A 25903-nucleotide genomic window follows, 5' to 3' on the forward strand; every position below is an offset into this window, starting at 1 on the left:
AGCCTATCGTTATTGATCAACATACACTTTAAATTCATCAAGTGTTATGTGCTATAAGATTGGTTCCCTCAGCAGCCTTTAAGTTGTATCCCATCAGTGTCCTTGGAAATCATTTGGTCATCTAGAATTCCAGACATGTAGAACAAATCAACATTATCCTGTGGCACAATGGCTACCTTGGTCAAATTATTGTTCAATGTGAATCATGCAAACTAAGAAATGGATCAATTTACACCAGAATGTCAAAGGATGTCAAGAATTTGAACGACAGGTTTAGGAAACCATTGTCATTTCACACAGTGGTGGCTATGTGAGTGTCATTTTCCACTTAAAGGATGCTGCAGTCAGCACAAAAACACATCCTGTCCACCACACAACTGAGCAACATTATGTATGACTTTTAGTATTGTCGTGATGCCAATGTATGTAACCTTCATGTAGCTGAGGTTGGCTGGTCAAAACAAAGAGCACATTCCTACAGTGCCTGCCGGTCCTCATGCCATATTTAAATAAATAATTGCAGGTTAATGAGGCTTGTTATAAAGACAATGACCTGGATCATCCACTGCCCATGCCAATTCGTGCCTGCAATGGCAGTCAGGTCAAAACAGCCAACAGGGTTTTTCTGGCCTAAATGGAAGATGGCAGAAAGAGAGGGGTGGAGTGCACCTCATTCAGATGTGTCCTGAGAACATCGGTGCCCCATCCCCATTCCAATGTCTCCTTATGTGCCCCCTGCCCTCAAAACCTGCCCGCAATTCCCTTGCTACATCACCTACCTGGTTGCCAGGTGCCTCCTGCCCTAAGACCCTGAACTTACACTTTGGCGCAGCCATCTTTGTTTCTCTTGCTCCTTGCAACCTGACAGTGTCCACCATTAAGCACCAGTGCCACTTGGACAGCTGGACAATCAGGTTGGCTGGCAGTTACCAAGGACTGAAGCAGGGATTCTTTATTCTACTAGCATAGGTCTTTGAAGACCTTAAGAAAAATTAAGGCTTACATTAAGAAATCAATAATTACTATCTTGTTCAAAGAATTCCTTGTCTCTGTCTCTGTCTCTGTCTCTCTCTCTCTCTCCTCTCTCCATCAGGGACAGAGGTCCCAGCCTCAACACAGCCAACCTGCCTTCAGGATGGACTTCTTTACAGTACGTTGGCCTCTGGCTTTCCTTCAGTGTGTGGAGGGGAAGGACGCAAGCAGTCTTACTCTGTCAAACAGCTATCCACCTTGTAAAACGCAGCCTAGTTTAATAGAAAATGACAAGAGTCAGATCCTGCTTTTGAACACAGATGTAGCTTTTAACCATGAACTTAACTTACTTTTTTGCTTCTTTTTCACTCTTGCAGGCCAGGTATCTTTGTATTTGGGCTTGGTTGGAACTGTATATTGCAACCCATACAAATGTGCCTCCTATCACTGTGGTCCAGAACGTATGCCTTTTCCTTGGATCAGGGTCAAAGCTGAAAGGAAAAATATTTTTATGCAACATCCATATTTCTATTGATGCACAAATCTTCAAAATATCCACAAAAGCTGATGCACAACAGAGAACAACACTTTGCATGTTTCTTTATTGGTTAGAAATAACCAAAAGCACTCTAAATGTGATGAATTACATCTTGAAATGTATGACTAGTTATGCAGGCAAACATAGCAATTTATTTGGAGTTGATGCTCCAAACATTTGACTTTGGGAAATATCTTTTTGTGTTGGTAAGATGTATATGAACAATGTAAAACATTTCATTCCGTTTATGCCATCTCTGGATTTCCAAGGCTCCTATGAAGGGACTCTGCTGTCAGATTCAACATATACATAAGACCTTCAGTAGCAGATGGTGATGGAAAGGGATGTCATCAAGGATGGAATTTAGCCTTTGTTAGAAGGAGAGGTGGTTTCGTCGGGCAGGGGCCTCATGGAGAGAGAGTGAGAAAGAGAGTGAGAGTGTGTGTGTGAGAGAGAGAGAGAGAGATAAATAATTCTTCAAGCAAGATAATAATTATTGATTTCCTAATATGGGCCTTAATTTCTCTAAAGGTCTGTAAAGATATATGGGAGTAGAATAATGAATCCCTGCTTTACGATCTTTGTGCCATCTGTGTGGTTAAATCTCAAATTACAGGTGAATGTATTCACATTTGGTTCAACTGATCTCTTCAATATCTAACCTAAAGTTGTCTAAGGAACATCTAAGATTTTTTAGTATTGGATCTATAAAATTAACTTTATTCTTCTTGGTGAATAATTCTTTTGTATTCCCTGAATTTCCTTCTTCCTCAACATCACTTTCATTTTGGTTTTGTATTATTATAACTTCATTTCTAATTACTCCTTTTGTTGCTATGATACTGGAAAATGCTTTATTGTTGCATGCATTGCAATATATCGCTATGAGAAAGCAAATTAAATTAAAACATTGTAAATAAACCAAGAACAAATCTACTCACTCAAAAAAATTGAGGCGCCCACCATGCTCCGCAGTTCTCCAAACTTTGGCAATCCCTCCAACCTGAATTAATCCCTGAATCAGCAAAGCAAGGAGGCCAGCCAGCATTACACAGATCTGTAGCACATCTGTCCAGACAACAGCTTTAATACCACCCTATAAAAATATTAGTAACCATTAAATATTTCTTAGTTTCTTACAAAACAATTGGAGCAAAGAAAATAGTTTTGAAATTGAGGCCGATTACTGAAAAAGGTTAAAATTATAAGGCTAGTTTCTGAATTGTTAAAGTAATCGAATATGGAATATAATAATATACACATGTCACTCATTGAATATCATAAATTAACTATTAATTACTATTTAAGCATCCAGTTGAGATTTCTTACCAGTGTTGTATATAGGGTGCACACACAACCAGTGGTTATGATGGAAATCCACAAGTTAATCCCGGTAACTGAAACAGACAATTATTGTAAAAGGTTATATTTATATGCAGCGGATTAATTTACTTAAAAACTTATTTATGGTAAAATACTGAATGATAAAGACAAATATATGTGTCTGCTACCCAAGGAACATCATGTAATCATCATTCTTAATAAATGAACTAACACAGGGAGTTCACACAAATAATCATGGAGATTTTGTGATGTCAGGCCTAAACCTATATTGAACATATCTCTGGTAAAAATGGCTATGGAGTGGGTAACAAGATTTTCTGATAGCCCGTTGAGGTCTTAGTTTTCCTTTTCTCTGGAGTGTCTCAAAGCCTTTCAACAATCTGATGAGGAGGGAGTGAGATGAGATTACTCCTGACATCAATATCTGGTGCATTGCTCTAAGAGCACAAGTGCAATACATATTCAAATCTCAATGATTTGACAGAAATTATTGAGATAAAAACTTAAAACGCACTCTCAGCACAGCTGCACAATTCACTGTCAGACCTTGTTTTAGGCTAAAGTCTGATAACACAGCCACACGGTCACAACTCTGTACTCTGCTGCATTCAGTACATTTCATTTCACTAAACATCCTTCGCTTTAGCCTTACATATTCAGCATTCTTACAAATTTCACTTACCTACAACTTACATCGCACAAATGTCATAGCACTGGCTATTCAACCATAATGTGCACACTCTGCAAACATCTTACAAGACTCACTGACACATTTCCCTTTGTCTTGCAGAAGGGCCTCTCTTGAAAGGAGCTTTTGAGATATCAGATTACTTTAGCACATCATTTCCCAACAGAGCCCAAGAAGCTGTTGAGCTATTGTCCCAGGAAAGTCACCCTGGCTCTATGGATATTACAATTGCTGCATCATAGCAAAGCATACTATGAGCTCTAATTCTCCTCATTTAGGTGAAGTTGTATTGCTGGTTGAATTCTTCATGGCAAATTGTTGAACTCACCTTCACTGAGTGCTAGTGCAGGTGTATAGGTGGCAATGCCGAGATAAATGAACTGAAAAAATATAAAACAACATGTTACAGAGTAATGAAAAAAACTTACAATGAATCTTTAATCCAAGATTCTCATAACATTGAGCACCTGCTGTAAATGGTTATCTATCAAAACTATAGTCAAAGCTAGACTATGAATGCATGGTGGCACAATAGTTAGCACTGCTGCCTCACAGCACCAGAGACCCAGGTTCAATTCCCACCTCGGGCAACTGTCTGTGTGGAGTTTGCACATTCTTCCCATGTCTGCATGGGTTTCCTCTGGGTGCTCCAGTTTCCTCCCACAGTCCAAAGATGTGCAGGTTAGGTGAATTGGCCATGCCAAATTGCCCGTGGTGTTAGGTGAAGGGGTAAATGTAGGGGTATGGGTCTGGGTGAGTTGCTCTTCGGAGGGTCGGTGTGAACTTGTTGGCCCGAAGGGCCTGTTTCCACACTGTAAGTAATCTAATCTGAAAAGAAATTAAATTAATTGTGCCTATTTGAACTTGGTGTAATTAGGCAAACCAATCAGATCATGTACTACTTTAGATCACATTTTCATCTCAAATAGATCTTATCGGATCTACAGAAACCCTGAATTAAACTCCACTAAGATCTATTAGGAAAAAAATATATTTGCCTTTTGTCAGAATCTTCACACAATTCTCAGAAACAACAATTTGCATTTATGTAGCATCTTTAACATAATAAAAATTCCAATGTGCTTCATCGTTGTCAGCTCCATTTTTGAATATTCCAATACTTTCTTAATGATGGATTGTCCACGAGTGTCAGATATTTTACCCAGGAATGCATGGAACAACAATAAATGAGGATGTCAGCAGTCTGACAGCATAGAGGAGTGGAGGGTGAACATGGATGCTGGAGATATAGGGCTGAGTGGACTAAGGTATCCTGGACAGTCAGATATGTCAATGGTTGGGTAGCTGGGAGGTTGGGCTAACTAAAAGATGTTTCGATGGTAGGTATACTGCCTTTTTAATAACATTCCTGAAAAATAATCTTATTAACCCAATCAGACAGAATGAGTATATTCGATTTTATTTATATTCATTCATTCATGTGAGTGTCACTGACCAGGCCAGCATTTATTGCCCATCACTAATTTGCCAGGAGGGCAGTGAAGAATCAACCACACTTTTGTGGATATGGATTCACATGTAAGCCAGACCATGCAAGGATGGCAGATTTCCTTCTCTAGAGGATATTAGAGAACCAGATGGGCTTTTTCAATAATTGATAATGGTTTCATCATCATCATTAGACTCTTATTTCCAGATTATTATTGAATTCAAATGGCAACACCTGCCATGGTGTGACTTAAACCCAGGTCCCCAGAACTTTACCTGGGCCTCTGGATTAATAGTCTAGCGATAATACCATTAGGCCATCACCTTCTCTAAGGGTAGATACATGAATTTTGTGCCAGAAGCACAGGTATTGAAAAAAAATTCAGAACCTACCATGTATAATAAGAAGGAAGAAACAACTTGATACTTCACTGCTAAACCAAATCTTCTGCTAATGTACTGTAGGAACAAAATGAAACATTTGCAATATTTGAAATCTTATTCATTGTGTTACATTGTTCAACCCAAAAGGAAGTTGGCAATAACTGCACAGAAACTTGGCTCCTAGTATTACAATCACTCCTCAGGTGAAGGGCCCAGGTTTGTTATGACTCCAGAGGTGATATCCCCACATGTCTATGGTCCTGCGTGAGGAAGGATAAACTAGCTCTCCTTCTTAATACACCGCCTCTCTTCTTTGATTGCAGCAAAGTTTAAAATAAATCCCTTCCCTTGTGGATCCTTTCCCATTCGAAATGTATGTGTATCTTAAAAGGAGCCAAATTAATCAGATGTTCTTAAGTTAAAGGGTGAACTTATTAGCTACTAATCATGAAATACAGTGATAAAACATGACACACATACACACAGATTAGAAATGTGAATTGAATAGAAAGATAATAGTTACAAAGAAATACAAAGTAGTCTCTGGGTTCTGTGAGGAGAAGATGTTGGAACATTGTGGTCATTAAGTTGAATGAAACTGGCAATACTGACATCAGTTGATTTCAAGATTCTTAGCTCTATAAATTAGCTGACCAGCTTTTACCCTGTCTCCTTCTTAGCAGTAACTTCATTGGTTTGCCTGGTTTCTAACATGTGACAGTCTTTCTTTTACCTGCACAGCGGGGTATCTGTGACCAACAGTGTATGGTACACAAGTCCACGCTAGCACATCAGTCCAATAACACACACAAACCAGAGGCTGCAATTAGTTTTTAAGTCCCTTCCCACTGGGCTGCCTACGTAGAATCACAGAATCTCTACATTGTGGAAACAGGCCGTTTGGCCCAACAAGTCCATAATGACCCTCCGAAGAGTTTCCCACGCAGACCCCTTCCCCCTACTTTTACCCCTGACTAATATACCTAACCTACATATCCCTGAACACTATGGGCAATTTAGCTTGGCCAATTCACCTGACATGCACATATTTGGACTGGGAGGAACCCGGAGCACCCAGAGAAACCAGCGCAGGCACAGGGAGAATATACAAACTCTACACAGACAGTCACAGGCTGGAATCGAACCTGGTTCTGTAAGTCAGCAGTGCTAACCACTGAGCCGCTGTGTTGCCTCATTTCTTAAGTGTGTACAAGACAATTTTCTGATTCAGTATGTGGATGTACCTACTAGAGAAGGTGCAAAACTTGACCTACACTTGGGAAATAAGGCAGGGCAGGTGACTGAGGTGTCAGTGGGGGAGCACTTTGGGGCCAGCGACCATAATTCTATTTGTTTTAAAATCGTGATGGAAAAGGATAGACCAGATCTAAAAGTTGAAGTTCTAAATTGGAGAAAGGCCAATTTTGACGGTATTAAGCAAGAACTTACGAAAGCTGATTGGAGGCAGATGTTCGCAGGTAAAGGGACGGTTGGAAAATGGGAAGCCTTCAGAAATGAGATGACAAGAATCCAGAGAAAGTATATTCCTGTCAGGGTGAAAGGGAAGGCTGGTAGCTATAGGGAATGCTGGATGACTAAAGAAATTGAGGGTTTGGTTAAGAAAAAGAAGGAAGCATATGTCAGGTATAGACAGGATAGATCGAGTGAATCCTTAGAAGAGTATAAAGAAAGTAGGAGTATACTTAAAAGGGAAATCAGGAGGGCAAAACGGGGACATGAGATAGCTTTGGCAAATAGAATTAAGGAGAATCCAAAGAGTTTTTACAAATATATTAAGGACAAAAGGGTAACTAGGGAAAGAATAGGGCCCCTCAAAGATCAGCAAGGTGGCTTTTATGTGGAGCCACAGAAAATGGGGGAGCTACTAAATGAATATTTTGCATCAGTATTTACTGTAGAAAAGGATATGGAAGATATAGACTGTAGGAAAATAGATATTGACATCTTGAAAAATGTCCAGATTACAGAGAAGGAAGTGCTGGATGTCTTGAAACACGTAAAAGTGATAAATCCCTAGGAACTGATAAGGTGTACCCAAGAATTCTGTGGGAAGCTAGAGAAGTGATTGCTGGACCTCTTGCTGAGATATTTGTATCATTGATAGTCACAGGTGAGGTGCTGGAAGACTGGAGGTTGACAAACGTGGTGCCACCGTTTAAGAAGGGCGGTAAAGACAAGCCAGGAACTATAGACTGGTGAGCCTGACCTCGGTGGTGGGCAAGTTGTTGGAGGGAATCCTGAGGGACAGGATGTACATGTATTTGGGAAGGCAAGGACTGATTAGGGATAGTCAACATGGCTTTGTGCATGGGGAATCATGTCTCACAAACTTGATTGAGTTTTTTGAAGAAGTAACAAAGAAGATTGATGAGGGCAGAACAGTAGATGTGATCTATATGGACTTCAGTAAGGCATTCGACAAGGTTCCCATGGGAGACTGATTAGCAAGGTTAGATCTCATGGAATACAGGGAGAACTAGCCATTTGGATACAGAACTGGCTCAAAGGTAGAAGACAGAGGGTGGTGTTGGAGGGTTATTTTTCAGACTGGAGGCCTGTGACCAGTGGAGTGTCACAAGGATCGGTGCTGGGCCCTCTACTTTTTTGTCATTTATATAAATGATTTGGATGCGAGCATAAGAGGTATAGTTAGTAACCTTTGGATGTGTAGTGGACAGCGAAGAGGGTTACCTCAGATTACAACAGGATCTGGACCAGATGGGCCAATGGGTTGAGAAGTGGCAGATGGAGTTTAATTCAGATAAATGCGAGGTGATGCATTTTGGGAAAGCAAATCTTAGCAGGACTTATACACTTAATGGTAAGGTCCTGGAAGTGTTGCTGATCAAGGAATCTTTGGAGTGCAGGTTCATAGCTCCTTGAAAATGGAGTCGCAGGTAGACAGGATAGTGAAGAAGGTGTTTGGTATGCTTTCCTTTATTGGTCAGAGTATTCAGTACAGGAGTTGGGAGGTCATGTTGCGGCTGTACAGGACATTGGTTAGGCCACTGTTGGAATATTGCATGCAATTCTGGTCTCCTTCTTATCAGAAAGATGTTGTGAAACTTGAAAGTGTTCAGAAAAGATTTACAAGGATGTTGCCAGGATTGGAGGATCTGAGCTAAAGGGAGAGGCTGCACAGGCTGGGGCTGTTTTCCCTTAGTCGGAGGCTGAGTGGTGAGCTTATAGAGGTTTACAAAATTATGAGGGGCATGGATAGGAAAAATAGACAATGTCTTTTTCTTGGTGTGGGAGAGTCCAGAACTAGAGGGCATAGGTTTAGGGTGAGAGGGGAAAGATATAAAAGAGACCTAAGGGGCAACTTTTCCACGCAGAGGGTGGTACGTGCATGGAATGAGCTGCCAGAGGATGTGATGGAGGCTGGTACAATTGCAACATTTAAGGGGCATTTGGATGGGTATATGATTAGGAAGGGTTTGGATGGATATGGGCCGGGTGCTGGCAGGTGGGACTAGATTGAGTTGGGATATCTGGTCGGCATGGAGGGGTTGGACCGAAGGGTCTGTTTCCATGCTGTACATCTCTATGACTCTATGACTCTAGGTCACAGTCCAATTTACTTGGATTTGTGTCTCTCTCTTTCAAGTAATTAAAAGTCCTTAAATACTTCAGGGTCAACCTGTCTGCAATTTTACAGAGAGTAGGGAACGCCCTTACCCCAGTTGCTTGCCCTTGCTCCAATCTAGGACCTTAAGGGGAAAATTCATAACCATGTGAGGGTTGGTTTCTGCCTGACCTCAAATCTGTGGCTGGTAGAAGGACTAGCTGGCAAGCTTGGCAGGTTAACTAGGGCAGGAAGGAAGGCACGAGGTGTCATGTTTTTCAACGTTGCTCACTTTAAATAGTCCGTGATTCATCACAATGGATGCTCTCGCCCACCTTAGTCTCTCCATCAAGACCTCCGCCATTCACTATCACCTGATGAAGGAGCGACACTCTGAAAGCTAGTGTGCTTCCAATTAAACCTGTTGGACTATAACCTGGTGTTGTGTGATTTTTAACTCCATCACACTCTGTTCACTTTCCCAGACCTTACCTCCTACCCCACGCAAGATCACATACATACCTGGTTCTGAACTTGAAATTTGGGACTGCTTTTAGCTCCAGTCCTGGCCACCTCTGCTACCCTTATGGTTGGGTTTACCGAGCTGCTGAACAGCCAGGTTAGCCAATAGCTTGAGTTGGAATTCTAGGTGACGGCCACAACTCCTGTCTCCAACCAAAGGGCTGAAGACAGCCAGCATTGATGGGAAACATTCCCCAATGACTCTTTTAGTTTTTAAATTCATTTATGGGATATAGATGTTTCTGGCTGGGCCAGCATTTATTGTCCATCCCTCATTGCCCAGAGGGCAGTTAAGGGTCAACCACATTGCTTTGCGTCTGGAGTCACAACTCGGCTAGACCAGGCAAGGACAGCAGCTTCTTTCCCTAAATGACATTAGTGAACTAGATGGGTTATTTATGACAATTGACAATGGATTCATGGTTTCCTGATGACGGGCTTATGTCCGAAACATCGATTCTCCTGCTCCTCGGATGCTGCTTGACATGGAGTGCTTTTCCAGCACCACACTCTTGACTCTGACCTCGTGCATCTGCAGTCCTCACTTTCTCCTAATGGCTTCATGGTCATCATTGACTGTTAATTCCAGATACTCTTAATCCACAATCTGCCATGGCAGCTTTGGAAGCTGGGTCCCCAAAATATTACCAGGGTCTCTGGATTAATGGTCTAGCGATAATACCACTAGGCCATTGCCTTCTCATAATGGGGATTCGGTGCCAAATGGGATACCTTGTTATATGAAATATCAAATGCATAAATTTGCACTCTCAATTGAAGACAGTAATCATCTGACAATGAAAGTCATGATAAAGTATCCACAAAGATTACTGAATAGTTGGTTTACAGATGGGTGAAAGATTGTAATGCATAATGAACATGCATTTTTTATATATATATATATATATATATATATTCAAATGACAAGGGTATCGATAGGCTAGCATTTATGGCCCATCCCTAATTACCCAGAGGGCAGTTTAAGAGTTAACTACATTGCTGTGGGTCTGGAGTCACATGTAGGCAGACGAGGTAAGGATGGCAGCTTCCTTCCCTAAAGGACATTAGAGAACCAGATGAGTTTTCCCAACAATTGATTCATGGTCACCATTAGACTTTTAGTTCCAGATTATTTTGTATCGAATTCAAATTCTACTATCTGCCGTAGTGAGATTCAAACCTGGGACTCCAGAACATTACCTGGGTCTCTGGATTAACACTCCAATGGAAATAATACAAGGCCATTGACTTCCCTAGCCAACACATCCTAGGTTAGTAAGGATATCCTGTCCCAAACTACAGTCCCAGTGTAGACAGCTTGGAAAGGTGACAAAAATAAACATATAATAAAGTCAGATGTTAATTTTTTCTCAGTCTCAACACAGAAATCATTCTGAAAAAATATATAGAGTTTCAAAATTATATAGAGTGTGTTCCAGCACCACACTCTTGACTCTGACCTCGTGCATCTGCAGTTCTCACTTTCTCCTAATGGACTGCAGGAGCAGGAGTAGATCCTCTAGTCCCTTGAGCTGCTCTGCCATTGGATCATTGTTGATCCAATTGTTACCTCAATTTTATTTTCCCATCTAACCCCAAACCTTTGACTCTTTTGTAAGTCAAGAATCTATTTCTGCCCTTAAAATAATCCATAACCCTGCCTTTACTGTGCTCTCAGCCAGTAAGTTCCAAAGACTCATAACATTTTTGAGAAAACAAAAATCCTCTTCATTTCTGTTTTAAATGCAAGACCCCTTAGTTTTAATCTGTGTCCATTGGTTCTATTGACCATCCACTATATCAATAGATCTGAGGATTGAATGATGATAAAAAGCTTAAAACATAAAAGAAGGATGTATCACTAGGGAAAAGATTTGGTGCTTTTTACATTAGTTTATTATTCTCTTCAAAATCAAACTATATTTAACAAGCAATAGTTTTTCTCAGTGTAAATATGCTGATTGTGAAAACTAACCCAGTCAAATGTAGGTTAACACAGCTGTACAATTTTCATAGTGGGAAAAGTTAGGTGAAAAATGATCGCTAATGAAAGAAAGTAAGTGGCAACAGAGAAATACAATGAGAGGAACTGAAAAATAAATTACCTCATATGTGCTAATTATGTTTAATCTGTAGAAGAGAGGAATGTAGATCAGGCAAGTGATGATAATTGTAAAGAAGGCAGCAACATTGTACAGCAGAACCATTATCCCATATAGGTACACCTCTGCAGGACCGCCAACCACTGGAACAACAATTAGAAATTATTTAATAAAGAGCTTCAATGGGTAGTAGAATACATTTACAGAAGTTTCTACTAAACATTTCGAAAATTCTAGTACACTATTATATATTTATTTAATATGAACAAGTTCACGGGCAGAAACAATTCTGTAAACACAGCAGGCATGAATTCACATGCCAGATCTAGGGGGATGTAACCAAAAGTACTAACAGAGAGTAAAAGTTTAGGGAATTTAAGTTTCCAAAATGCAACTATTGACACCTTAGTGTACCTTAACATTGCTACAGCAAACCTTTTAAATTAACAGTTTATTTTACTGAATGTCTGCACCCATTGACTGTGTTATAATCCCAGACCAAACAGCCAAATTTAAGTTACAACATGGTGATGGACGAGTAACCATGTTTTAAGCATTGACAAATATTGAGATCCTAGTTTTTACTGTTATAAGGCAGAGGCTGATCCCCCTCTGAGAACCACAACCGAATCACCCGAACAGGGTGTGCCTCACCCTATAATCTGCTAAAACGGGTCTGGGAAGGGGCATAATCTATTTTTTCAGCAACATCTAGTAGTTAAGTAAAAGAAATCCCTGATGCTCACTTTACAATCCACAAGTAACAATTTATTTTATCTAACTCTAACAGTCACCAAATTAACTAAACCATTAACAGACTCAACAATTCCCCTCTAACTGCTAACTATTCCCAAATAATGCAAAATTCTAATGGTATGCTGTTCAACTAAATACAAATCCACTTATATAACAAAACAATAGAATTTAGCCTCTCAAAATTACAGCCAGATTACATGTCTTCCAGAACTTTCTGTGACTTCTGTCAGGAAAGTTTTCTCTGTAAATCCTTCCGTCAGGAATTTAGATGGCGTGCCATAGTGCTGTGGTAAATAGATGGTACTTTCTCTAGGAGCTGGGAGCTGTTATCTCTTAGCAGAAGGTAGGTAGCTCTGCCAATTTTTCAACTGTCCCCTTCTTTTATAACCTTGATGCCCTATCAATATTTTTACAATTGAATTGGTCTTATGTTGTCAAAATCATCAGATTTAAATTTAGAATTTTTGGTAACTAAGGGCCTCATTTAAATTGATTGGCTACATTTAAAAAGGCTGTTGTCTTGATAAAAACTGCTGCTTGGTCTTTTGATACAAAATATTACAATTTGGGTGCTCTGTGTTCTATCGAACTCAAACTGCTGCCAGACATCCATTTTAACTCTCAGCACAGAAATAAACACCATCTTTTAAAGGGACCACTCAATGCTTTCCCCATTTTACAATTTGACACACACAGACTTCACAATAAGTGCTAAGTGAATAAAGTCATAAGATTCCACTGCTTTGAACAATAACCATAAACTACAACACAAAGTTATGTATACAACTTATATTCAAATATCCATTTAGAATTAACCTGACGTAAACATGGGTGGCAGACACAGTGTGGTTGAATACCTTATAGAGGAGGGAAAATAACATGTGGGGGTTCAGGTGTTTCCACAAATGTTTTTGGCAACTTCTGCCCCACAGACATCAGTGATACAGTGACTCATCAAACCTCATTAAATCTTTACAAGTGATTCCAATTCTTCACTACAGAAGGTGTGATTTCAAAACTGCCTCAAAAGCTGCTCTGATGCATATTGTTCCATGGCTGATCATGTGGTACTGCACATCACTAGATTATGGAAGCTGCATTCCATCATCTACTCACAAGCACAATTTCAGCTTTTCACAGATAGCTAGCTTCACTAAGTTGTCAGACACACCCCTTGGGCTTCTCTGATCTCGAACCTTGGTTTAGACCTTCAGCAGATAAAGTAATATACCTTAAATTCATTTAGGATGTGCATTTCGTTCATGTTTTTTTCAGGGAAATTAGTAATGAGCTACAGATGGACAGTTATTAATGGACAGTTCAGCCTTCAACACTATTATTCCCTCGAGATTAATTACTAAACTTAGTGATCTCGGACTAAGCCCCTCTCTCTGCAACTGGATCCTCAGTTTCCTGACCCACAGGCCACAATCAGTGAAGACTGGGGACAATATTTCATCCTCACTAACACTCAACACTGGAGCCCTCCCGGAGATGCGTACTCAGCCCCTTGCTGTACTCACTGTATACTCTTGACTGTGTCGCCAATTACCAGACTATTGCCATTTACAAGTTTGCTGATGACACCACCATAGTCGGTCGAATCTAAGATGGCGATGAAACAGACTATGAATGGCAGGTGGAAGACCTGGAAAAATGGTGCACTGAGAACAACCTAGCTCTCAATTCCGGCAAAACAAAGGAACTCATTATTGACTTTCGGCAGGATGTTATTCATGCCCCCCCCTACACATTAACAGCACAGAGGTGGCACAAGTGGAGAGTGTCAAGCTCCTGGGAGTGGTCATCAACAACAAGCTTTCTTGGACTCTTCATTTGGACGCACTGGTTACAAAGGGCCAACAATGTCTCTGCTTCCTCAGGCAGAAAATTTGGCACAATGGCCAATATCCTTGCCAACTTTTATAGATATGCCATCGAGAGCATTCTGTCTGGATGTATCACTACCTGGCATGGCAACTGTGCCATTCAAGATCGAAGACGGTTACAGAGAGTGGTGAACAATCACAAAGGCCAACCTCCCATCTACAGAATCCATCTCCCAGGCCTGCTGTCACCAGCATTCTCACAGGCCGCCAGCATTCTCAAAGATCCATCCCACCCTGGCAATGCTTTTCTACAACATCTACCATCGGGGAGAAGATACAGAAGCCTGAACACACGCACCATCCGATTTCAAAACAGTTTCTACCCTACTGTTGTTAGAATACTGAATGGATTCACAAATGCTTAACATTTGCCTTTGCCTGTGTGTTTGTTTGCCGCTGTTCACCTATTATTTACTATCTATGCTACTTAACTCTGTGACCTACCTGTATTGCTCACAAGACAAAGCTTTTCACTGTGCCCCGGTACACGTGACAATAAATTAAATTCAAATTCAAATTAATTGATGTTATGAACGTTTGGATGGTCATGTAGAACCAAGAAGGCCTGATGTGATGAGACCTTTTTTTCAAAGGTATCAGTATCACCGGCATTTATTGCCCATTCCTAATTGCCTGTGAGAAGACATTGGTGAGATGCCTTCTTATCTGCTGTAGTCCATGGGATGAACTTATACCCACTGTGCTGTCAGGATGTGAATTTTGGAATTCTGACCCAGCAACAGTTAGGGAACTGTGATATTATAGGTCCAACTCAGAATGGTGTGTCACTTGGAAAGGAACTTGTGATGAATCTTCTGCGCTTGTTCTTTCAGATTTAGGAGTTTTGGTGAGTTGTTGCAGTGGATGTTGTAGCTGGTATAGATTGGTGGCACTGTGCCCTGGTGCAGGGGGCTTTAGTTTAAAGTGGGAGATTGGGTGTCAGTCTAAAGAGTTTTGTCCTGGAAGGGTATGAGATTCTTGAGTACTGTTGGAGCTGCAGCCACCAAGGCAAGTGAAGATTATCTGCTAAGACTCCTGATTAGTGTCTGGAAATGATGACATGGTTTCTGAGATTCAAGAGGTGATTTACTCATGACAAAACTTACAGTCTTTGGTCTGCTTTCTTTAGCCACAGTATTTTTATGTCCGCTCTTGTTAATTTTCTAGTCACTAGTAGCAAGTGGATTCAGTAATAGTAATGCCTTTGAACTCGAGGAAAGGATGATTCTCTCTGTTGGAGCTAGTTATTGCCTAGCATTTGCATGGCACAAATATTACTTTCCAACTATCTGCTAAGTCTAATATTGTCTGGGTCTTGCTGCATACAAATACAGACTGTTTCAGTATCTGAGTAGTCAAATGGTGCAATTATCAACAAACTCTCTACTTCTGACCTTATGATGGAGGCAAGATAGGTGATGAAGCTGAGCATGAGTGAGAGACTGGGTATCCCTGTTGCAATGCTCTGGGCCTTTAACAATCACAAAGTCTGTCCTGTGTGTTGGGTATATGTTCAACCAGTGAGAATGTCCCTCCTGATCCTCTCTAATATCACATTTAGTCAAATGCGGCCTTGACATCCAAGGCAGTAATTTTCATGTCACCTCTGAAGTTCTATTATTCTGTTCATGATAGATCAAGGTTGTCATGAGACGTGAAGCTAAGTGGACCTGGTGGAACGCAAACTGAGCATTTTTGGATAGCTATTACTGAGTACATTCTGCTTGATAGGATTACCAATGAATCCTTCAAAAACTTTGAGATTAATGAGATTAGATTAATAGGGTGGCTATTAAATTGCATTTGTCCTGCTTTTAGTGGACAACACATTTCTCAGTAATTTTCCAGATCGTTGGGTAGTCCTTGAGTTCTGCTAAAACAGCTTGGTTAGGATCATGTTTCTTCAGTGTTACAGACAAGATGCTGTCAGGGCCAACAGTCGTTGTTGTATCCAGAGGTTTTGGCCATTTCATATGGCATGGAATCAAACAGGCTAAAGACAGGCACTTTGATGCTGCTGCCAACAGATGGAGGGTGAGGTGGCTCATTGATCTCTTATAGTGAAGGGAAGGCCATCAATGAAGATGAAGATGATTAGGCAAAGAATGAGGCACCCTCCTCAATGGTCAGCATTTAATAGGGAATAGACTACTCTCCATTTGATTAGATTAGATCAGATTCCCTACAGTGTGGAAACAGGCCCTTCGGCCCAGCCTGAATGAGGAGTAAAGGTGATGGGCAGCTAACAAACTCAGAACAAGCCAACCCCCAGCCCTAATGTACTGCAGGCAGGTCAGTTGATGCAGAGTGAGACATGGACCCTCAACAGGAGTACATTCGACCCTCTGGCATTGCCTGCCAATCTGATTGGCTGGAAGCACCAGCAGTCCTGGCAGCACCAATAAAAAGGCACAGATGTAAATTGGGAGCCGAGCAAATTGGGTCCATTGGATGGGAGGCTTTTGCCACCTTAGTGAGGAAGCAATGAGGAGGATGGTAGCGTGAGGCAGAAAAAAAGGTTATTATCTTTTGGGGGATTGTGGATTGTTGCTGGTGGACTTAGGATGCGACCTTATCCTGAAATATACCGAAGAACAGTAAATGAAGTGCTTGATGGAGTTATTGATTAGAGGCTTAGGTTTTGAGAAAATGGACATTAATAGAAAGGAATGGTCTTGTAAACTGCAATGAGGGTAGCATTTGAGAGTAATTGCTTAGAGGTTAAATGGGGTTCCCCCTACAGTGGCAGGAAGGTTTGCCCAAGATCCTTTCAAAAGCTCTTAAGCAGATCAAGCCAAAGTTACTGGTGGCATCAGGTAATACAATTGGGAGCATAGCGCCATGGGTTACAACTGAGAAGCTTAAGGTATGATAAAAGATTGAACCAGGTTAAAGCAGCAATATTTAAAAAGCCAGTCTCTATTGTGGAGGGTTGAGAGGGGCTCAGTGTTTTCAGGTAACATTAGATATTGTGTTATAGCTGCAGGAGAGACAGACACTTAGTAAGGGACTATGGAGGGATTGAGAAGGCAAGAATGGAGCAAGATCATATAAGTGGAAACCACCTCTGAGACCTGCTGTATACACTTCATGGTCAACAACCAGAGTTGAATATAAAAGAACTGAAGTGAAAGAGAATCAATTGCTAATAAAATTTTTGATTTAAGTGAGAGGTTTCAGAAACTAATAATTGCCAAGGTTTTCTATGTGAGTACAGTTATGACACAGTCCTCAACGGATTTGAAGCAGTAGGTTACAGGGTTAAAAGCAAAGTTGCCTGGTTGGAAATGAGGTTCCTTGCAATTTGAACTAGTGAACATGGGTTTTGGTTAAATGACCAGGGAATTAAATACAAATTATAATTGTTGGTACTAGTTCTACCATTACCATCAGCCATCCCTCATGACCTATAGCTGAAAGGGGCAAATGTTTAAGTTTCACAGTAACCACATTCAATTAAAGGGATTTAGTGGAGAAGAAGCATGTGTGTCTAAAGGGCTTCTACAATGCTCAGCAACAGATTTCATCCTATCGATAAACAACAAATTGAGGAGGAGACACTTTGCCTGGGAGGCCTTGATGTCAAGCCATATTGACCTTGGATCCTTCCACACCCAGTCACTCACATTAAGGTGCTTATTGGTATGGCTTAAAGTCTGGGAGATCTACCCACACCCCTCCATACACTGTGGGAGTTGCAACTTGGTGAATTTAATAAGAGGGCACCTACGACACCAAACGAAAGACCCAAGCCAGCCATTGAGCCTCTGCAGCACTTGTCTGGACAACAGCAACAGGAGCATTCTCACGGCGTACAGTAGCCGAGGAAGAACATTCATTTTAATCAGGGCTATTCGGCCTAACTATGATCTTGGTAACCCCTCCCAATGCTGCCAATCCTGTCTTATCCTTTCAAACAAGTGCACAAAGTTAACTCTGTACAGCTGGTGGAAAGCAGGGGTAACAAAAATACCCAAAGAAAGAAAGCCTTTTTGTGACCACTGGAAAGGGAATTGTGTTCCATCCTGCAGATCAGGCATTTCTGCCAAGGCCTCCACAGGCATGGCTTCCGATTTTAAAATTAATGTTATACCATGAGAAAATGCTGAATAAATTAACTGGGTACAGACTTTTCTGGGTTAGCCAAAAAGTGAAGAACATCATCAGCGTAGAGTGTGATTTTATGCTCTCCCATTCCTACCTTTGGGGCAACTATTTTCGAGTCCTTCTGAATAGCCTCTGCCAGCGATTTGACTACTAAGCTGAATAGCAGCGGCTAAAGCTATCTGATTTTACACCGTTTGTAAGGCTCACGCCCCCATAGGGTCATTATACAGGACTGCCACCCACCTAGCAAAAGCCCTCACAAGGTCAAATCATTCCAGGACACCAAAAAGATAAGGTCACTCCACCTGGTCAAACACCTTTTCTGCGTCCAAGGTGACCATCAAGCCCGGAATTGACCTCTCCTGACATACCAATACTATATTCAACACGCTCCTGATATTATTGGAAGAGCTATGACTCTTAATAGAACCTATCTGATCTTCCTTTATGAAAGTGGGCAGCACCTTCTCCAATCTCAGAGCTAGCATTTTGGACAGGGTTTTAAAATCCATATTCAGCAATGAGATAGTTCTTTACAAGACCCAGTCCTCAGGATCTTTCCCTCAGATATTGAGGAGATATTGGCCTCCTTAAGAGAGAGCAGAAGGCAGTCCTGACTGTATGAGTGGTTGTACATACCCAGTATTGGCTTGGTCAACATGTTTATGAACCCCTTGTAGATCTCACTCAGTAACTGTCCGAGCCAAGTACTTTGCCACTTTGGAGTTGCCTTACCGCCTCTTGTATCTCTTGTATTGTTAAAGGTGCATTCAAAAGGGAGGCTTGCTATACATTTCTACCTGGGAGGTCTAGATTCTCAAGAAAGTATTGCACTTCACTATTCCATCCTCACAACTCTCCTATCAGTATAACTGTATAAAATTTCCTGAATATTGCTTTAATCGTTTTAGACTCATGAGTGATAATACCAGTTCTCTCCCTAATGGACACAATGGACTGTGGGGTACTTGTCTTCCTGCCCAAATATGCTAGATATCTATCTGGTGTATCACCATATTCAAATAACCTCTGCTTCGCAAAGGAGACCTCTCTCTCTTTGCTGCCTGGGTAAGTGCTGAATTCAGAGGAGCCCTGATAGCTGTGACCTACTGTAGCTTAGCTACAAACGGTCTATCATAATCTGCCGATTCAGCTGCCTTCAGCCGGGCCTCAAGCATACATTGCTATTCTCCTTTCTGCTTTTCTTGGTTGCTGAATTTTAAATAATTAAGCCCCTTAAATAAGCTTTTGTGATGTCCCAAAGAATTGATGGGTTACTGGCTGTACCCAGGTTAATGTGCTAGAAGGTCCTAAACTCCCTTGTGAAGTACTCTATCAATTTGATATCCTTCAAAAGAAATAGATCCATGTGCCAGTGCTGCGTATCTATTGCACTACCTATGATCTTAACATCCAAGTACACTGCTGCATGGTGCGAAATAGCTATATTCCCAACCCTGCAGGATAACACTGAATCCAGGCAAATCAATGGAACAAAGAACATATCAATTCTCATGTGACACTTCTGCATGTTGGAGTAAAAGATGAAATCCCTACCATTAGGGTGGAGACATCTCCACACATCCACCAACCATCTGGATTGTGAGGAGATACCCGAGAGACTCCTTGGCATCCTGCCCATCTCGGGGTCCGTGAGACAGTTAAAGTCTCCTCCTTTAATCGTACAGTGCACCCCATGAGCCATCAGTTTAGAGAATGCGTCAATTAAGAATTTAAGGGGGTGCACGGGGTGGCTGGGAGGGGGGGGGGGGGCAATAGACATTCAGAATGCCATACCCTTTCCTATGTAATAACGCCTTGAAGATGATGAACCGCCCATGTTCATCCTTAATTTGGTCTGAAATGGGAGGTTTCTCTACACTAGTTTGGGCACTCCGCTGCTTTTAGAACTGAAAGAGAAAAAGAATATCCTACCAACCCCTCCCTGCTGTAATTTCAGATGTTCCTTGTCACTCAAGTGGTGTCTTGTAGCAGGGTGATATCAACCCTCTCCTTTCTAAGGTTTGAGAGCACCTTCTTTCTTTAGATCGGGGAATGACTCCCCTTTATGTTCCAGGTGCACCTTCTGAATGAACCACTATCCATAACCGTCCAAAGCAGCCCGCGGCCCTCCAAGGGGAAGAAGCCTACTCATGGTGCACCGAGTGGAAAAAAAAACAGGGTTCTAAAAACTACTGCTACAGATACTACAAAAACTAAAAAAAACTAACCACCCCTCTTAAATTAAACAAACAAATATACAAAGAACAAATAACTGGAGATTTCCCCCTCACCCATAGGGAGCATTACCATCATCATACCTTCCTACTAAAGCCGTGTCCCAAACCCAAGCAGTACAGAGACAAAGAAAACCTATTATTTACACACGAGAGAATTAGAAGTGGTCGCCCAACCCATCCCCTCCATACATCAACCCCATTTGTCTTTAATAAAAGAGATAATCACTCCACACCTAGAGGAAACAAAGGGATAACAGAAATTGATAAAAAACAGGAATTTTACATCCAAGCAATGCCAAGTATATAAATGAAAAACCAAGACAGCAAAGGATTTACCATTGTTTATAGTTTTTTTCTGACCCAGACCATCTATTTCTAGGAAATCCCTTACTTTCTCTGCTGAATCAAAGTTGTAAACAGACCCTCTATGGTGGAAGCGCAGTACTGCCCGGTACCTCACAGAGTATTGGATATTCAGCCTCTTCCTGACCTCATCAAAAGATTTCCTCTTCTTGATGACAGCCCCAAAGATGTCTTGAAAAAATGTCATTTTCGACCCCTTGTACACCAGGGCCTGTGAGTTTTTTCCCAGCCTTCAGGAGGCTTCTGCTATCATTTGCTTCTTGTTGTAACACTGGAGTTGTGCGAGGACTGGGCAGGGGCGCTGATCTGACCTGGACCTGCGCATCGCGATACGATGGGCCCACTCCACACACACCTGGCCTGACTCGATCTCCAGCCCTAGAAACTGCGGGAGCTTGAGCAGGTTCTCACCTTCTTCCCATTCTGGGAGCCCGACTATCTGTAAGTTCATCTGTTGAACTGGTCTAGCAGGGTCTGTACCTGGTTTTCTAGCATTCAGATCCTCCCCTCTGCATTCTCCACCGTGGTATCTGATGCAGTGGTCTTTTGAATCAAGCATTTGGATCTACTTTTCATGCTTTTTTAGCATGGCAGAGATCGGTTCCAGCGCTGAGTCGATTTTCTCTTGGAGTTATAAGTTCAGTTGCTCCAATAGGTTCCAAGGTGCCACCGCAGGAGTTGGGGGTGCGGCCGTGAGTGTGCCCGGCACCGTAGGGGAGTGCCCTGTTTGCTGCAATCCTCACACTCCCTTTCCTTTGTTCATCTTCATCTTCTTCCCAAAATGTTAGGATCACTATTTAAAAGGTTCTCGGGGTTTTGTTTCAGTTTATTTTCCCAATCTTTCTTACAGTTGGCTTCTGAGGTGGTGGGGGTATGGTAAAAGCACCACTTTACTTGAGTTATGGTGCAGAGCCCAGCACAACAGACCTCTCAGATCGCCGTCATCTTGGATCCCCCATGTTGAACTTTTTAACTTCATTTCTTTATTTTTCTACCATTATATTCTGTGTCTGGTTTATTTCTGTATTTTATGATGGCGTCAGAGAAAGGTGATATTGTACAACACTTTTCACTATATCTGTAATAAATACATGTAACAAATACATGTGACAATAAATAAAATGATCAGTCTTCTCCTAAGTAGTATCTGATTCCTAGTGCTTTTAATGTCAGAGTCACTCCAGAGCTTATTGCCATATGCAAGGTGTGTTAAGACAGGCAGTCTATGTGAGTAATCCACTCATATGGTTCGTGGCAAAGCCAGACAGTTCTTGGAAATTGACAGTTAATGATGGGGGTTAACTTAGGTAATCATTAGACACTAACCTTTTGTTCAAGAGATACTCATTGTGCTTCCTGTAATTTCAGCAAGAGCTAAAATTGTTTTGACACTAGATTTTGGAAATTAATCTTGGAGTGTTCATTAGCAAAAAGAGATCAATTCAGATTTGCATTCATCTTTAAGGTTTGTAGCTTCACCTTGATGGTGATTTCACAGGGGATTCTTATTGCACCCACTATTTTTCATTAGAGAATGGCAGAATCTTGAGAGTGCTTTCACAGCCAAATGCTTGCTGCAATATGTGGACGATTGACTCCGACATACTATAACAGATGATGGAACATCCTAAATGATTAACCAAGTTGTTACCTTCATTGTTAAAGACAGGTTTGATAGTTAACCCCAAGTAGGTTCAACCATTGTAGGAAAAAATCGGTTTCCTAAGGGAATGGAAACCACCACATGGTCTGACAGACTAAGATAGTAATTCCTCAGCGATTATCACTGTTGGCATTTACTTGCATCCACGGCTGATGGGCACTACAGGGGCTTGAGTGCATTACTAACCTACAAAACAATAGTTTAATTTGAACTCTATTACTTCAAATTTTGAACACTTGATTTTTGTTACAGTGTCCCTTTAAGGGGCTGGCACCTTTCAATCCAGTTTAATTTAGTTTAATTTGATTTAACTGATTTTAAATTGCTTAGAATTGCTCAAATCTACACTGCTCATTTCTGGAGGACTATCAATGCAGCTTTATACCAGGCTTTGCAGAGATGGTCAAATCTCTCTGTAGGGTTCATAAAGGCAATGGAATCCAGGAATTGTCTTCATGGACAGCAGAGCACAACAATACAACAGCAAATTTAAAAGTAGCAGTAGATGGAACTAGTTTCTATGTAAAACAGTACAATAGCTGATTTAGGATAAGACCACACTGGCTACAGACATTCAGCAGCTTATGTCTTTTGCATCCCATAGGGGGAATGGGGTCTTACTTGTTTTGTCAATGGTATTTTTAGCTATTTCTTAGGGAATATATTTTACATATATTACAGGTCTACAGAAGACCACTCTTCATTCATCTTATACCCCTTAATAAAACCAGTATCATCAGCAAGACAAAGTGAACAGACACGAGAATTATTTCAGAGATTTAGCAGTAACTTCATATGTACTATTCTCCTTCAGTACATGAGTCATCTTCACAACTGGCCGTTGTCATTGATGGATGTTAAACAGCACCTAGTTTCTTCAAGTTCTCATTGAAGAAGCTCCTGACGTTTACATTGATAGTTCATCACATCATGTCAAAGGAACTCCCCACACAGACTTTATACATAATTGTACTGCCTGACCTATCCTCAGTTTCAAGTGTCTCCAAGACCCTTCTGCATTTGCAGTATTGATGACATAATGCATTACAGTTAAGAAAAATAAATGCAGGGAAAGCCATGAATCAATACTGACTATGTTATTAATATCACTCTTTAGATCAAAAGATTTTCTTCTTCTTTAGATGGTAAATCTATTGTCTGTAAACTGCATCTTAGTTGTTTCTTAACAGGTAAGGAAGCAGCCATATGTGGGGAATTATTGCTAGTTAGAGTCTGGTAATCAGTAGTTGAAACTTTATTGCTGGAACAGCACAGCAGGTCAGGCAGCATCCAGGGAACAGGAGATTCGACGTTTCGGGCACAGGCCTGAAGAAGGGCCTGTGCCCGAAACGTCGAATCTCCTGTTCCCTGGATGCTGCCTGACCTGCTGTGCTGTTCCAGCAATAAAGTTTCAACTTTGATCTCCAGCATCTGCAGACCTCACTTTCTCCTCTGGTAATCAGTACTCAATTGAAGGTAGAAGATGCAGTAACTCCTGTTTCAGCAGTTGGGCCTGTAATAGATTTGATATCGCTTTAGTACATGTACAACTCATGTCCAACAGTTATTTACTGGCGTGAACAAAGTCAGCCTTTGTCTGCATTTACTTTATGACTTTATGAAACCTTTCTTTCGTCTGCAGATTAATGTCTGTTAATGTACAGGCAAAAGCCAGATCAGAGTCCATTGGCGTGTGATCCACCTGCATCAGGAGATTAACCTTTGCTCTTGATTCACTCACAACCAATGTAATTGTGATCATTATTCTGCTGAGACTGATTTAGAGAAGGTTGCAGCTAATACATGTAGCCTAAGACAAAGGAGAATGTAAACCTCAGGAAACCTTTGACGCATTGTAATAAGGTTTTCCTTAATGATCAGGCAGAACCACAGGGTTCTTCGACTCAGCTTCATGTTGATCTAATTGGCCCACTTCCAACATGACAAGGAAATTTTATATTTGCACATATGGTTGTTGACCAGTTTATTAAGTTATCTAGGCATTCCTTGTCCATTGAATACTGTTAAATGAAATATTTTGTAGATGGAACTTCCCATGCAAGTTTGACAGTGACCCTGAATTTCACTTTACACATGAAGTCATTCCTAAGCTACAAGAGTTGATGAGAAGTTTGAGACAGGTTGCACTTACCTCATCATGCACAGTCTTCTAGTATCACATTCAAAACTCCCAGAAGGTTAAAGATGGTTGGAAGTTATATGTAGCTAACCCATTGCAGTGGATTAACTATCTACCTTGTTGTTTGATGGCAATCAAATCCATGCCTCACAGAATATAGAACATAGAACAATACAGCGCAGAACAGGCCCTTCGGCCCTCATTGTTGCGCTGACCTGTGAACTAATCTCAGTCCGCCCCCCTACGCTATCCCAAAATCATCCATGTGCTTATCCAAGGATTGTTTAAGTCTCCCTAATGTGGCTGAGTTAACTACATTGGTAGGCAGGGCATTCCATGCCCTTACCAATCTCTGAGTAAAGAACCTGCCTCTGACATCTGTCTTAAATCTTTTGTTCCTCAATTTGTAGTTATGCCCCCTTGTACACGTTGACGTAATCATCTTAGGAAAAAGTCTTTCACTGTATACCCTATCTAATCCTCTGATCATCTATCAAATCCCCTCTTAGCCTTCTTCTTTCCAATAAGAACAGACCCAAATCTCTCAATCTTTCCACATAAGACCTTCCCTCCAGATCAGGCAACATCCTGGTAAATCTCCTCTGCACCTTTTCCAATGATTCCACATCCGTCCTGTAATGGGGCAACCAGAACTGTACACAATATTCCAAGTACAGCCACACTAGCGTTTTGTATAGTTGCAGCATGACATTACGATTCTGGAACTCAATCCCTCTACCAATAAAACCTAACACACCTTCTTTACAGCACGACCAATCTGGGTGGCAACTTTCAGGGATCTATGTACATCGACTCCAAGATCCCCGTGCATATCCACACTACCAGGAATCTTTCCATTGACCCAGTACTCTGTCTTCCTGTTATTCTTCCGAAAACTACAGGACTGTTACCTTATCAAGTTATGACTAGAAGGTTAATAAGAGGGGTCTCAGTCATTTAAAATTGACTGATAGAACATACATACCAATTAGGTACTCTAAATGATTGGAACAAATGTGCAGTCAGTTATCTAATTTTTTCCAAGAAATATTGGGCAGGCTAAAGAGTATTTTGATTAAAAATTTAGTCTTTTAAGTACCAAATTGAAAATATAGTAATAGCCATAAATTATAGTAAGAGAGAAAATACTTTCAATGTTA

The 25903-nt window shown here is 41.1% G+C and overlaps 1 protein-coding gene across 1 annotated transcript in view; it reads right to left on the minus strand.

The window, feature by feature from the left end:
* LOC122562290 (sodium-coupled monocarboxylate transporter 1-like) overlaps positions 1 to 25903 on the minus strand; it is a 69518-nt gene that overhangs the window by 37834 nt on the left and 5781 nt on the right. Inside the window, exons 3-8 of the mRNA XM_043715095.2 lie at positions 11589 to 11728; positions 5385 to 5450; positions 3871 to 3922; positions 2840 to 2907; positions 2452 to 2606; positions 1323 to 1463 (exon numbers count right to left, since the gene is read on the minus strand). Of these exons, the coding sequence (XP_043571030.2) occupies positions 1323 to 1463; positions 2452 to 2606; positions 2840 to 2907; positions 3871 to 3922; positions 5385 to 5450; positions 11589 to 11728 (622 nt within the window). The remainder of the gene's footprint in view (positions 1 to 1322; positions 1464 to 2451; positions 2607 to 2839; positions 2908 to 3870; positions 3923 to 5384; positions 5451 to 11588; positions 11729 to 25903) is intronic.

Source organism: Chiloscyllium plagiosum, unplaced genomic scaffold (assembly GCF_037043375.1).
Source record: "Chiloscyllium plagiosum isolate Xiang-an unplaced genomic scaffold, Cpla_swu_hap1 HiC_scaffold_25, whole genome shotgun sequence".
Classification (NCBI taxonomy): domain Eukaryota; kingdom Metazoa; phylum Chordata; class Chondrichthyes; order Orectolobiformes; family Hemiscylliidae; genus Chiloscyllium; species Chiloscyllium plagiosum.